We start from the raw sequence: 14,024 nt of genomic DNA on the forward strand, positions 1-14,024 counted from the left end.
TCATTTTTCGGGATAATCCTTCTCGGCACCCTTCTCGCGGAGTGTTGAAGTTTCAAGTGCAAATCAATCTTTACTAACGACCCTACTTTTGGGGGCAATATTTGACATTCTCGTTATGGATGACAGTGTGTTCGAGGACGACGATTGGGCAGATGAGGCCCTTTTGATGGAATGCGAAAAGGCCGAGGAGGCATTACTCTTGAAGGCGGTATCTCAGACGCCTTCTTCTCCTCAGGCCGAGCACTTGAAGGTTTTGCGCCAGAATTTTGGACATTCGCGTTTCAAGGATTTGCAATGGCAGATCATCCGATCTGTGTTGGAAGAAGCTCAAGACCAATGTGTGGTCATGGCCACGGGCTACGGCAAATCACTTTGCTATCAGGTACCATGACTTGGAAGCTAATGGATGTCTGGATATGTTCTCATGGGTGTTGGTATTCTAGTTTCCACCCGTGTTTCTAAACAAAACGGCCTTGGTGATTTCACCGTTGATCGCGTTGATGGAAGACCAAGTGATGGCCCTGGAGGTGGCCAACATTCCTGCTACTTATTTGGGAGGCTCACAAACCAACAAGTCGGACATTTATGACGGTATCAAGGCCAATCAGTACAGGTAATGAAGGGTTGCTTTTATGGCTTGGTCAACTCCAAAAAGTCTGGACATCCCGTAGGGTCGTTTATTTGACCCCCGAGTTTGTGGACAAATCCGGGGATATGATCGAGAATCTGTTCTCAGTCCAGAGTCTCTGTCTGATTGCCATTGACGAGGCTCATTGTGTGTCTCAATGGGGTCATGACTTTCGCTCTTCCTACCGACATCTCTATCGCCTTCGGGATAAATTTCCCACCACGCCTATTTTAGCCCTCACGGCCACAGCCACCGACCAGGTCATCCAAGATATGGAAAAATCGCTCAAACTGAAGCGTTGCCAAGTCGTGAAAACCTCCTTCGATCGCCCTAATCTGGTAAGGCCCAATATCTCATCGTGTCTTTTCGCCTTTCGCTCATCAGTTCCCATTACTTTCTGAAATATTAGTAACAAGAGTGAGGTACAATTCAAATTGATAAACGTTTGTTTTTCTCATATTGGATGAATGCAGTATATTGAGATACGACCAAAAACGAGCCCTTGGAACGACTTGAATATCATCTCCAGCTACGACGAAGCTACGGGTACGCGATCCATAAAAGGCTCAACCATTATTTATTGTCCGACCAGGAAAGAGGTGGACAATATTACGGATGTTCTTGCCAAGCAAGGGTTGAACGTCCGATCGTATCACGCCGGATTGTCCTTAAAGAAGCGAGAGACCAGCCATAAAGAATTTATTCGGGATCAATGTGATGCCATCGTGTGTTCAGTAGCCTTTGGCATGGGAATCAACAAGCCAGACGTAAGGCGGGTCATCCATTATGGAGCCCCCAGGGACATGGAATCTTATTATCAGGTACGAGGAATTCTGTCATGTTGGTTGGGTTGATTTGTTCAAAATGCGAATTTTTTAATGCTAAATTAAAGGAAATGGGCCGAGCGGGTCGCGATGGCCAACCAGCTTCGGTCATGGTATTTTATGGAACAAGCGATTTTGTCACCCATCGACATCTTCTACTAGACATAAAAAATGGTAACATTCTACAAATGCCAACCAACTTCCGCTCAAGAATTGGAACACTTATTTTGTTTCTCACGTTCTGTTTTACAGAGGTTTGGCTTCAAAACCGAATGGATTTGGTCCATCAAATGGAAGTGTTTCTGGGCAAAAAGAAATCTTGCCGTCGAGCAGATATTCTCGCTCATTTTGGACAGACCTTGGACAAAGTCAGATCCACAAAATGTTGCGATAATTGCACTCAATCTCTTTTAAGCACGCCAAGAGATCAAGCTTGCGCCAATCAAGAAGATGAATTAGTGGACTTCTCCGAGGATGCTCGATTGATTTTGGAGTCGGTTAGGCAATGTGGTGGTGTGTATGGGCTTGGGATCCCTTGTGCAGTTCTCAAAGGGGTCTCAGACAAGACCGTGAAGCAGTATCTAACTCAGTTACCAATATTTGGGAAGGGTAAGAGCAAGGCCAAAACCTTCTGGATGGCCTTGGGTCGCAGCTTAACAGCCCAGGGTTACATAGGTCAAAAGGCTGTGGTCGGAGGTCAATTCAAAGTTAGTACCTGCCACATCACGGGCAAAGGATCAAAATTCCTCCGGGATTCTACGTCTCAGTTCAAGCAGATCCCAACAAAAGAGCTTCAAACCCCTGATATGAAACAGAAGCAGCCAGATTTCAAAAATGCTTATCCATCTCAAGTATCATCCGAGGATTGGCGATCAAAATCCAACGAATCGTCGTCCAAGATCGAAGATATTCACATGAAGCTAGCCCGTCGTCGCTCTACATTGGCCAACAAACTAGGGTTGGCCCCATATATGGTCCTACCTGAAGAGATCCTCCAACAATTATCCTTAATTCGCCCTTCATCAGTGGCCAACATGGAAAGATTAGGCATTCCAAGAGCTAAAGTCGAAAAATTTGGACAAGACTTTGTGGACGAGATAACATCATGGTGCACTTTGAAGGCTCTTCCAATGGACAATGAAGTCAATGTGATTAATATTGACGAGAGTTCCCTCAACGAAACACAGCAAACAAGCTATACACTCTTTCAAGAACTGGGCAGCCTTGAGGCTGTAGCGGCTCAAAGAGGTCTCAAACCCTCCACCATTGCCAACCATTTGAGCGAAGCTATTAAAGCTAGACTTCCGGTGAACATAGACAAACTAGGATTGGATCCGAGAATGCGCGCCAAAATCGAACAAATCATCTTTGATCCACCCATAGCTTCCAACATTTTAAGGCTGGGTCCAATCAAGGAAGAGTGCGACAAGAGAGATTTGACTGTGGGATGGGATGAAATCAAGATCACTGTCGCTCTGATAATGACGGAGAATGAAGTGCGGGATAACATCGTCCAATGGTCGGACGAGAAATTGAAGAAGCTCACCAAGCCAATTGAAAATTTGGCGCCAAATACACTTCACGGCGCAGTGAGCAAAAACGGAGAAGGACCCCGGCCAAGAGAATTGCCCGCTTGGATGGGCCGATCGGGCAGTGCTGATAAATCTAGTTTGTCCAAGAAGCTTAAAAAGAACAGCATTTTTCGATGAAAATTCACGCCTGAGGAATCTCAAGAGTGTTCAACATGACGGTCTGATGTACACCAGGAGCCATTAACTAAATCAAACGCCATGACCGATAGTGCCAAATACAGGTATCTTGGAATCATCATTATGGTGCTCAGCTGGGCGTGACTCTATGAGGTTCCGCCAAGCAAGTATGTAAAAAAGATTGAAGCTTTGAAACGCCAGATTGCTAAGATATCTTGGTAGATTTAGATAGACCAAGAAGCTACTTCTACACTTGCTCAAATCACATACGGTGCGAAAAGTAGTATTCCACCTAGTCAGTCATCTTTTCGAGAACATGGCAAGCCTGAAAGTAAAACAACATCCAACTCAAAAAGTCGCGGACATTGGACCGATTGGACCCTTCAGACGATTGAATTGCTTCGTCATCTTCACTGGGCAGGGCTAAATCGGAGCTTTAAATCGAATCATCATCCAACTAACGACCAATCAACCACCTTGGGTATGTAATTACGCTCCCTGGATGAGCTCGAAACATAAGTAGGATTTGGTTCTTGGAAGGAAAGAGAATAAAACCACTCTAGTGCAGTGATGCCATTTTGCCCTTTGCCGTCCAATTCTGAGCTTGATTGCCATGGTTCCAAGTTTTTTTTTCAATATCCAAGGGGGAGGAGGGCATGGTTGCTAGTTCAAGCTAGATGAGACATGGTAAAGAGGACCGATCTCCTGTCAAGAACTGAAAGGAAAGGCGCCGAAAAGGAGGACTTCTTCGGAAGTAAAGCGCTCGCCCTCTTCCGTTTTTTAACAACCATCCATGACGCCTCCCAACATCCTGATCGCCCACTCCTCCACCCTCCGTCTTCTTTCTTGGTTCTTGGTAGAGTCTAGAGTCGCTTCTCGAGCGAATGGATTGGTTGGAGTTCGGATCGTGCCGGGTCATGTGAAAAAAAAAAGCCAAGAATGGTAGACCAACGCACGCAGTAGTTTGTCGGGTTGGCCCTGAACTTTGGCACGGGCTCTCGGGAGCCAATGGTAGATCATTGGAGTGCGATGGAGTGTACCAGTGCTCGTTGACAAGGAAGGAAAGATCCCCCTTCTCTTCGGCATCTGTGGGTTGTGGGCTCTGGCTGCGAAGGGTTCTTGGGTGCTTGAGACTGGCTACAAGTGACAGGGGCTGAGAAATGGAATGAGATCGAGGATGGGTGGTGATAACCATGAGTAATGGTCCAATTTGAGGGCACCACCACCATGGACCATCTATTTATCACCCTTCAAAGACTTTGAAAAACCTAGTTCCCTGTGGTTCCATGGCTCCAAAAGGTCAGGAACCGCGTTTCTGTGAACAGTTGTCCGGATGAATCACTTCCGCCATCGCTACTCCCCAAAACATCCAACACGCAACACGGCATTGTGCAACCACGTCGCCAAAGCTTCTTGGGCATTATTATACAACATGGATGGTTGAGTTTTGAATAAGTCCAGTTTTTCAAAGACGAGGCTTCAAAGAAAATGCAGGACATCGATCTTCACACCATCCTCGAGGACTTCACTCATGAAGTGACGCGACCTCAATCCGCTCAACATATTCTGCCCGCACCTGCCAAGGCCGAAGCCGAGGCTGAGGCTCCTCCGATCGCTTTCACGGTCACGCCTCTGGAGACTGTGACCTTCGATCTTCTGACCCCTCCACCTTCCATCTCACCGGTATCCATTGTGGCCTCGGAGTTGTCGACGTCCTCCGCCTCTTCTCCGTCTTCCCATCCAAGCCTGGTGCCATCCTCAACGGATCCAGAGTCCATTCTCGGACTCATCCAATTCTTCCTCCACATTCAATCCGACCTCAGTGAGGTTCATCAATGGATTAAGGCCGCGTTCGACCACCAAGATCTCATCCTGGCCCGCCAACTCTGGCTATATCTCCACCCGAATGAAAGAGAGCACGAACTGGACGAGGTCAACGACAAGAACCTCCTCATCCAGAATATTCTCAAAATGATCCACGGCTCCGAATCTCAGAACACCCAGGAGCACGCCATCTCCATCAACCTGGACCGTTTGGTGCGCATCTCTCGGGATGTTCTCAAATTGCCCGCGGCAATGAGACGGAGTCAGAAAACCAAAGATCTCGTGCACCACGTGTGCAAATATTGCCAGAAAACTTTCACCGCTAACACCAATCTGAAGAGTCATATCCGCAAGTACCACGAACTGGACAAGGGCTTCATCTGCTCCTTTTGCGGGAGCGTGTTCGGGGACAGCAAGAATCTGAGGGATCACGAGCTCAGAGTGCACGAGGAAGAGCTCCGAGACACCGCCGCAGATCCCTTGGCCACCGGTACCAACCCCTCCTCGAGGATGATCAATCAAGGTGCCAGTGGTGGTAGTAGTGGCAGTAGTACCACAACCCCCGCGCATGTTCCCCTTCGTCAAGAAAAGTCTCAAAATAGTGTCCGTCTTCATCCCTGTGGACAATGCAACAAGGCTTTCAAACGGAAGAATCGCTTGCGAGAGCATCATCACCGAGTGCACCTCCAAGATAATCACAACAAGACCAACTGTCCTTTTCCGGGATGCAGCTCGTTATTCACCTCGAAATGGCTTTTGAAACAACACGTGAGCGTGGTCCATTGGAAGGAGAAGACCCATTCTTGTCCTGAGTGCGACAAGAAGTTCGGGTACGCCCATCACGTCGTGGTGCACATGAAGCAGATCCACGGGATCGAGAACCCGCGGAAACACCCCCAACAGAACCCGAGCAATGGAACTTGTTAGCGTGGATGGGACCTACTTGTTGCCAATCTCGAGCAAATGGTTTCTTCCCAATGAGAGTGAGACAAAAGGCCGTAAAGAAAAGAGAATCTTCCAGTGTCCCATCGTTCATTCATCATATCTGCGGTTTTCATCCCTGTTCTCATCGTTTTCCAGTAGAATAGAACTAAACATACTCATATGCTAATCATATCAGCAATGATGCCCTGTTAACCAAACGTACAGCTTTCATAAACGATATTTTTCCAAAATGATCGTGCAGCCCTCAAAGCGACTTGTCAAACTCTTAACGTTCTAAGTCAATTTACAATTACTAACCTTTCTAACAATGATAATGATAAGACGATCATTATTATTATTATTATTCTTATTATCATCATCATCAATCACGATATTGTATACCCTTACTATCATCATGACCTGACAATGGACGAATACACCAACCCAGCCTTTGCAATAAATCTTGTTCATCCAGCCTATCAAGGTACATACACTGAACTCTTCATTTTTTTAGCTTTTCCCATCGCAAATAGCACACCTAGGGCTGTCTCGATCGTCATGAAGCTCTACCTCATCGTGGCTGCCTGTGAAGGCATGGGTATTGGCCTGAATGGAGGCCTGCCTTGGCGATTGAAAGAAGAAGTCAAGTATTTTGCCCGCATGACCAAAGCCACCCAAGATCCCCAAAAGATGAATGCCGTCATCATGGGTCGAAAGACTTGGGAATCCATTCCAGAGAAGTTTCGCCCTCTCAAAGAGCGATTCAATGTGGTTCTATCGCGTCAGAATCACTTGGTTCTGAGCGACCCCAATACCCTGGTTTGCTCGTCCCTTTCCGTAAGATCCGACCTAATTGCCGATTATAATCAAGTTAACATTGTCGAACCAACGCTCTCTACTTCATTCAGGATGCACTGTCCAAGCTCAAAGCGAAGGGAGACGAATTGGAAACCTTTTGGCTCATTGGAGGACATGCTTTGTACTTGGAGGCGATGGAGAAGCAATTGGTGGATCGCATTTACCTCACGGATATTCAATGCAAATTTGATTGCGACACGTTCTTCCCAGCGATCAATGCCGACGAGTACGAATCCATCACGGATGAGACAGTTCCCGATACGCCCCAACGCGAGGGTGATGTAGCTTACGTGTACAAGGTGCTGCAACGCCGACGATCTGAATTGTGATTTATTCAAATAATCTCTCTAAAAATGACAATCATTACAATCATGATGATTATCATCATCATCACGATCCGCCCCAGTGACGCCCATCTTGAAACCAGACGGATACAATTCTCGGCCACAGCTTGGCTGGACCCGGTCAGAAGGTCAATGATAAGAACGAATGAATATGCGAGAAAAAGCCGAAGGAAACACCCATCATCGGCCCAAAAACCCAGTGCAACAACGAATTAGTGGTGGCTAGAAATCGTAGATAGTATCTTATGTATGTATATATTAGCGCTATGGTTGGGAATCATCGGTTGGTAGGGTGTACTTCATGTTTGTGTGTGTGTGTGGCTAAAACGTTGGCAAACACGGATTTTTGGATCAATGATGAGGGGCCGATTAATCCGAGGGTCGTTTTTCGCTGTACTTTTTAGTGAAATCCTCCGCGTTCTTCATGAACTTTTTGCGATCCTTGACGTATTCCTCAGCTAAATCGCCCCGAAGCGGATGGTCGGGTTCGGGTTGATTGATGAGCGATACCAAAGCTTGAATCACTTGGTCGGTCTTGGTGGCTGGTTTCCAGTTCTCAGCCGACACGATCGGCAGACACACCTGGCCCTTTTCGTCCACATTCGGGTGATAAATCCGGGTCTTGAAGGCGATCCGGGGCGGTTTGAACGGGTACTCGGCCGGGAATTGAATGTCGATCCTGAACGCCCCTTTGGCATAGGGCGGACTATCCGGGACTAACAAGCCTTGCCATTGCAGGATGTTCTGCTCATCGACCTGGATATCGCGAAAAGATTTAGGTCCAGCCTTGCGGATGTCCTGAAGCTCCTTCTGGAGGCGACGAGTCGCGGCCATGGCCCACCCAAAAACAAAAGCAAGTCTTCAATCCCCACACACAAGTCGTCTGAAAGGCAAAAACAGCTCATTCATTATACATACACCCGACCCAGGAGGGACCGATCCCGACCGACAAACATGCTCAACCACTCTTTGAATATTCAAACCAATCCGCGATTACTCGCTAACAACTTTGGCGACACTGCGTTAGCAAGTGGAGGCCAGAATTACAAAAAAGGGGCAATGATGAAGGCCGTTTTTCACACGGACAAAGGCCATATCCAAGGCAAAACTTGACTTACGCTGGCTTGAATGAGAGCGGTCAGTGTGGACGGGGCCTCAACGGGTCTCCTGGGGGCGATGGTGATCCGCTAATCGGAGGTTGAAAATCCGGGGTTTCGTCCTTTCCACGAGAAATTGGCCCTTCTTTATCTTGAGGGTGACCAACACAAATGACCCAAGAAATGCTGAGAATCCAAATGACTCACCCAAACATCGGGTCAAGCATGACAGAACAAACTGCCAGAAGATGGTCGTACTTCAATATCAGGATTTAGGCCTAAGAGAGAATCAACGGGTGTTATTGGGTTGAGACGAGAGTAGGCGTTCGATATAAAAGTGCCAGAGGAAACTAGCAGTTTGGCGTCCCTAAATGGCTCTTCACTGGCCGTGACGGCTTCATTCTTGGGCTGAATCAGGCCAGAGGAAACCCGGTGTGAAAGGCACCATTTCAGGCCAGAGCCCGAGTCAGGGCTGCTGGATTGGGGTTGAATCGGGGTAGGAGGATTTAATAATGACTTTATTTCATTTATTGTAATGGGTGTGATGGTGAGGATTTCTTGACCATTGAGAGGATGCCATGGTGGTAGCTCAACGCCACAGGGATTTTATATCGATGGGCTCGCTGGTCTGATTAGGCCTCCTCTGGGCTCGGTTATCAACCCACGGACTTCAGGCCTGCCAGAACGGACTTCTTGAGACCGTTGGCAGACAAGAGGCCGGTGCAAGATATGTCATGAAAATGAGACGATGAATCCCTCGGAAGGATGGGCATCATTATAGGGAAAAAAAACTGGTAAAGAGGTTTGGTTGACCTGAACTCAAGGAACAAAGGAGAAGTATGATCGAAGTATTGGGAACCGGTTCTATCTAAGGGGACAGGGTGCGAAAAAACTGCACGGTGATTCGGGCACAATTTTTCCCGATCACGACCAATGCTGTCATCTTGGACACCATCAATTTCGAATTCAATTGCACAGGACTGCTCATCATGAAACAGCCATGCCCCCATAATCCTTTTATTCAATCTCTATACCGTCACACCTACCCGTCGTGCATGGTAAATCATGGCCAGCTAGAAACTCTGACATAAAACATTGACATATTTGACTCAAAATTCTGGCCAATCTGACCTAAACTGGGCATTTGTCCGCGCCAGCCTATCGCCGGGCAGGAAGTGAGTGAGTGCTGTCAACCCAGTGGAGGCTAGAGATAACACGCCCCCTCATCCCTCCCATCCGTCTTCCAGGCCCGCCCCTGGCTTCAGTTGAGCTCGGTCGCCCCCCAGCGCTTCATCATGGACGCCGAAGGGCGCAAGGTTTTAGTGTGCGATAACGGCACGGGCTTCGTCAAGTGCGGCTATGCCGGCTCCAACTTCCCCGCCCACATCTTCCCTTCGCTGGTGGGTCGGCCTATCATCCGAGCGGCCAACCGCATCGACGACATCGAGGTCAAGGACCTGATGGTGGGCGATGACGCGTCCACCCTCCGCTCCATGCTCGAGGTGAACTACCCCATGGAAAACGGCATGGTCCGCAATTGGGAGGACATGTGTCACGTCTGGGACTACACATTTGGACCCGAGAAGCTCAATGTGAACCCGCACGAGTGCAAGGTCCTGCTCACCGAACCGCCCTTGAACCCCACCCGCAATCGCGAGAAGATGATCGAGGTCATGTTCGAAAAGTACGGCTTCTACGGCACGAATATCGCCATCCAAGCCGTGTTGACCCTGTACGCCCAGGGCTTGTTGACGGGCGTGGTGGTGGATAGCGGGGATGGCGTCACCCACATCTGTCCCGTGTACGAAGGGTTTGCCTTACCGCATTTGACGCGACGATTGGATATCGCCGGACGCGATATCACACGCTACTTGATTAAGCTGCTCTTGTTGCGCGGTTACGCCTTCAATCACACGGCCGATTTCGAAACCGTCCGGATGATGAAGGAGAAGTTGTGCTACGTGGGCTACGACGTGGTCACCGAGCAGAAACTGGCCCAAGAGACCACGTTCCTGGTTGAGCCCTACACATTGCCCGATGGTCGCGTGATCAAAGTGGGTGGGGAGCGCTTCGAAGCCTCCGAGGCCCTCTTCCAGCCCCATTTGATCAACGTGGAAGGCCAGGGCATGGCCGAGTCCGTGTTCAGCGCCATCCAGGCCGCGGAAATGGACATCCGACAAGATTTATACAAGCACATCGTGCTCTCCGGCGGGTCCACCATGTACCCCGGATTACCCTCCCGATTGGAGCGGGAAATCCGCCAATTGTATCTGGAGCGCGTCCTCAAAGGCGATACGGAGCGGTTCGCCAAGTTTAAGATCCGAATCGAGGACCCACCCCGACGCAAGGACATGGTCTTCATCGGCGGAGCCGTTCTGGCCAATGTCATGAAGGACCGGCAGGAGTTCTGGATGAGCAAGGCCGAGTACGAGGAGACGGGCTTGAATGTGTTAAAGAAGCTGGGTCCGCAGGCCACGGCTTAAGGGGGGAGCTCTGGTCGCGATTTCCTTCCCATTCGGGTTAACTGTGATTTACTCGGGAATGGACCGAGAGACCTGACCAGGATGAGGGTCGTCCATTCATTCATTTATTCACTATGATTTCTTACACTGGCTTTATTTAACGACGTGTACCCATCGCTATTTTCTATCGTTTCGCTTGATCTTCTGATTGTCTCGGTCTGTGGCATAAACCTATCGCGGCGAATACACTAGTTACGTTTATAACTTACGTTTGACATATGACATCATCTGGTGGAGTCGTCCATTTATTGGGAGATAAAACAACAATGTTATGCGTGTGTATATGTGTATATAATGCCTTTGGAAAGTAGGGTTTAATACTCGTCGACTTGCGGGGGTTCCTCGAAGATTTCTTCAATCTTCTTCAAGTACTCTTGGTTGCGAATGCCCACGTCATTCAAAGCCTCGAAATCCAGCTTTGACTTCACCTCCATCGGGTCCGGATGGACCGGGTCAGGCGCAGGTTTATCGTCCTCGCCCTCATCGCTATCCTGCTCAGTGACCCACTCGAAATCCGTGTCTTGGGGACTGGTCACATCGCCCTTGGCCACTAGCTTTTTCTTGGGCGATTTGCGCAGGGAATCCGGGTGAGACTTTGGCGGCGGGCTCAGAATCTTATACTCGTCGGCCTCGGACTCCACGGGCAACCGACCCGCCACCGAATGACTCCGGGGCAATTCTTGCAAGCGCGGGTGACAGTCCCGACTGGGTTCCAATGCACTGGGAACACGTTGAAGGGTGGCGGCCGGCTTTTGGTAGAGCATGGCATTCTCATTGAGTTGTTTGAGCAGCTGAATCTCTTGCTTCAACGCCTGGATCTCCATGGAGGCCGATTTGGGCGTGGCCTGTGGACCGGCATGGTGGGGTTCGAGGGCACCCAGGAAAAAGGGCAATCGAAATCGATAACCAAACATCATGATGCACATCAGGATGATGAACAAGAACATGAAGCCCATGACGAAGGGCGATGCGGTCCAACTCAGTTCCGAGCTCAGACTGCGGAAGAATTTGCTCAGATTCAAACCCAAGTGCTCCAAGGGGTGCAGGACCATGCGGGTGAAGGTCTCGACCACGGCCATGATGGGCGACACTTCCAGCAGCGGATCGATCATGAGCGCTTCGTGATATTCGAGACACTTCCGACTCGAGCTCGAGAACAGGGTCTGGACGAGGAAACTAGTCCAGCCCATCTGACTGGGGAAGCATTCCGGAGGCACGTGAGGCATGTCCGAGATATCGGCCATCTTCTTGGCCACGGCTCGCTTATACAGAAACGTGCCGTGCCAGAGGGTCGACACGCCGAAAATGATGCCAAAGACCCGCCGTCCCGATGAGCCGCGAATGATCAGGTACCAGACCAGGACGGTCAAGGCGCACACCAAGAGCCAGAACAGATCCGGCTGACTCGGGACATAGGCCAGAAGCCAACGCGTGTAGTCCGGGGGAGGCGGGTCAGCCGGATCCGGAGGATCGTGGGCCTGAACTGAGACCACCCGCACAAACATATCGCTCAGAATGCGGTCCACATCGGACAGAGTGACGCGGGCATGACCTTGGACAAAGGTCTGCAGGTCTTGGAGGTCGCTTTGGGCGAACCCCACTTGGACGCGGTACCGCAATCGCTCGGATTGCAAGATACCGCCTTCATAAGCGCGGAATGTGCGCAGCACAAATCGGACATATCGCTCCAAGAAGGGCCGATCACAGCCGGGAGGGCGCGGGTCCGACCCGGCCCGACTGTCAGCCCCGGCCGGGCCAGTGGCGGCGGCTAGTTGGCTCTGGCACGCCTCCAGTGATTGCGCCACTTGCGCACAATCCGAGCAAGCCGCCAATTTGACTAAAATCGAAGCGGACGGGGGCGAGGTGGGCGGGGGGGCGTGCTTGGAGGCTCGACTGGCTTGCGCTAGCATTTGGGAGGGAGCTAAGGGCTTGCCACCCATGTCATGCGGGTTGATCCAATGGGCAGTATCCGGGGGCTGATCCAAGGGCGAGGCGTAAGGCGGCCTGTCCGAGGCCACGACGGACCAGCAGCCCAGCCAGCTCCACCCGCCCCAGATGAGCAGTAACCGCATCATGACCCCACCGACCTGACCCCCCCTTTTGAGGCTGCTGTGGCTGGATGGCTGGAGGCAAAGGATTCCGCCCAAGAATCGGTATCCAATCGCTTGTCTGGGCGATTGTCGTTTCTCGTTGGTTAGTTTTGAAATTTGACACATAGACTGACAGTCCTTTGGCCCACACCACCAGGAAGAAGCCGCACCAAGGCCACAATAGACAGGATCACAGCATCAGTTTGTTTGGGTTTTTGTACCCCTTAGTGCCCAAGCGCATCTTTCGGATGTGTAGGGATGTGGCAAACGTAAAAATGACAAAGCTTTTTCCTCCAACAATTGAACTTCTGCGTCAAAGCGAGCTGAAAGTTTTATCTTTTCAATCGTGTCTAGCACTATCCTTTGGTTTTTTGACTAGTTTTTTTGTATAAACAGCTCCGCCTATTTCAACACTAGTACAAATGACTCATGCCACAGCCCAAACCCTGACACATCCCTACGTAAGTCAGAAGGGGGGCGCTCAAGTGCAAAGGGGTGAACAACACCCCCCCGAGCATGAGCATGACCCATTCGAAAGACCAGTCGAGCCAAAACAATCCCACAAACACAGATTTATAGGGCTTGTCAAGTGAACGCGTTGATGAACAACTGACGTTATTCCATGGAGTAAAATCAAGACAACATGCCCAGCCAAACCGCACTGTGCATGCATTGAATTTGGATGAATATATTATTTTACCTGCTTGTCTAAGCAAATATCATTGTGGTATTGAGCCCAATTTGATAGTGCGTTCACTGATAAACAAACACCAAACATGGTCATTTTGTTGGTTTTGATGACACAGCTCACTCAAAATCACTCAATCATTGAAAATTCAAGGGGCAGATGGTGCGAGTTGATTGTGATGTTTGTCTTAGTTCTCCCTCTCCAAAATGCCCAAAACACGGTGCTGGCCCACATTTTTTCCTTGAATTTCCTTTACTTGACATGCCCTATTGGGGTAAATATGCCAAAAAGGCCACGGTGTCCGTGAGGGTAAACGTTATTCCCCACCAATTAGTTGGCGGTGCTACTTTTTTAAACTAAACCCAACCCTATCAAGCTAACCTAACCCAACCTGACCTAACACGATATTAACAGCCTTTAAGGTCTCTCTCCAAACCTTTCTAACAGTTGGTCACAAATTTAAAAATGAGCACCGCCAACTAATCGGTGGAGAACAACGTTTATCGTCCGTGAGCC

General features: G+C 49.6%; 6 protein-coding genes across 7 annotated transcripts; 4 read left to right on the forward strand and 2 right to left on the reverse strand.

Moving 5' to 3' along the window:
* Positions 1-27: 27 nt before the first annotated feature.
* On the forward strand, positions 28-6,563 carry LOC131888644 (bifunctional 3'-5' exonuclease/ATP-dependent helicase WRN-like). 2 transcript variants are annotated; one of them, XR_009374139.1, is made up of 7 exons: positions 28-382; positions 444-613; positions 672-966; positions 1,102-1,449; positions 1,521-1,626; positions 1,705-3,265; positions 6,424-6,563. XR_009374139.1 is itself a non-coding variant. In XM_059237549.1 (6 exons), the coding sequence occupies exons 1-6, from the start codon at positions 116-118 to the stop codon at positions 3,159-3,161; spliced, it is 2,643 nt and encodes an 880-aa protein (XP_059093532.1). In that variant the 5' UTR covers positions 28-115; the 3' UTR covers positions 3,162-3,282. The 2 variants fall into 2 exon arrangements, 1 of the variants encoding a protein (XP_059093532.1); XM_059237549.1 differs by lacking the exon at positions 6,424-6,563 and having other exon boundaries at positions 1,705-3,282.
* Positions 4,650-5,912, forward strand: LOC131889250 (zinc finger protein 182-like). The gene has a single exon (XM_059238319.1). It carries the CDS (start codon positions 4,650-4,652, stop codon positions 5,910-5,912), a length of 1,263 nt encoding a protein of 420 aa, XP_059094302.1.
* LOC131889251 (dihydrofolate reductase-like) lies at positions 6,468-7,096 on the forward strand. Its single transcript, XM_059238320.1, has 2 exons — positions 6,468-6,746; positions 6,818-7,096. The coding sequence occupies exons 1-2, from the start codon at positions 6,468-6,470 to the stop codon at positions 7,094-7,096; spliced, it is 558 nt and encodes a 185-aa protein (XP_059094303.1).
* On the reverse strand, positions 7,080-8,414 carry LOC131888649 (ubiquitin-conjugating enzyme E2 L3-like). Its single transcript, XM_059237555.1, has 2 exons — positions 8,230-8,414; positions 7,080-7,994 (listed from the first exon to the last, which is right to left on the reverse strand). Exon 2 carries the CDS (start codon positions 7,943-7,945, stop codon positions 7,481-7,483), a length of 465 nt encoding a protein of 154 aa, XP_059093538.1. The 5' UTR covers positions 7,946-7,994; positions 8,230-8,414; the 3' UTR covers positions 7,080-7,480.
* Positions 8,415-9,367: 953 nt separating this feature from the next.
* On the forward strand, positions 9,368-10,957 carry LOC131888647 (actin-related protein 2-like). Its single transcript, XM_059237553.1, has one exon. The coding sequence runs from the start codon at positions 9,504-9,506 to the stop codon at positions 10,689-10,691; it is 1,188 nt and encodes a 395-aa protein (XP_059093536.1). The 5' UTR covers positions 9,368-9,503; the 3' UTR covers positions 10,692-10,957.
* A 5-nt stretch (positions 10,958-10,962) lies between these two features.
* Positions 10,963-12,980, reverse strand: LOC131888645 (chloride channel CLIC-like protein 1). Its single transcript, XM_059237551.1, has one exon. It carries the CDS (start codon positions 12,944-12,946, stop codon positions 11,045-11,047), a length of 1,902 nt encoding a protein of 633 aa, XP_059093534.1. The 5' UTR covers positions 12,947-12,980; the 3' UTR covers positions 10,963-11,044.
* Positions 12,981-14,024: the final 1,044 nt, after the last annotated feature.

The sequence above is a fragment of the Tigriopus californicus genome, chromosome 10 (assembly GCF_007210705.1).
Source record: "Tigriopus californicus strain San Diego chromosome 10, Tcal_SD_v2.1, whole genome shotgun sequence".
Classification (NCBI taxonomy): Eukaryota; Metazoa; Arthropoda; class Copepoda; order Harpacticoida; family Harpacticidae; genus Tigriopus; species Tigriopus californicus.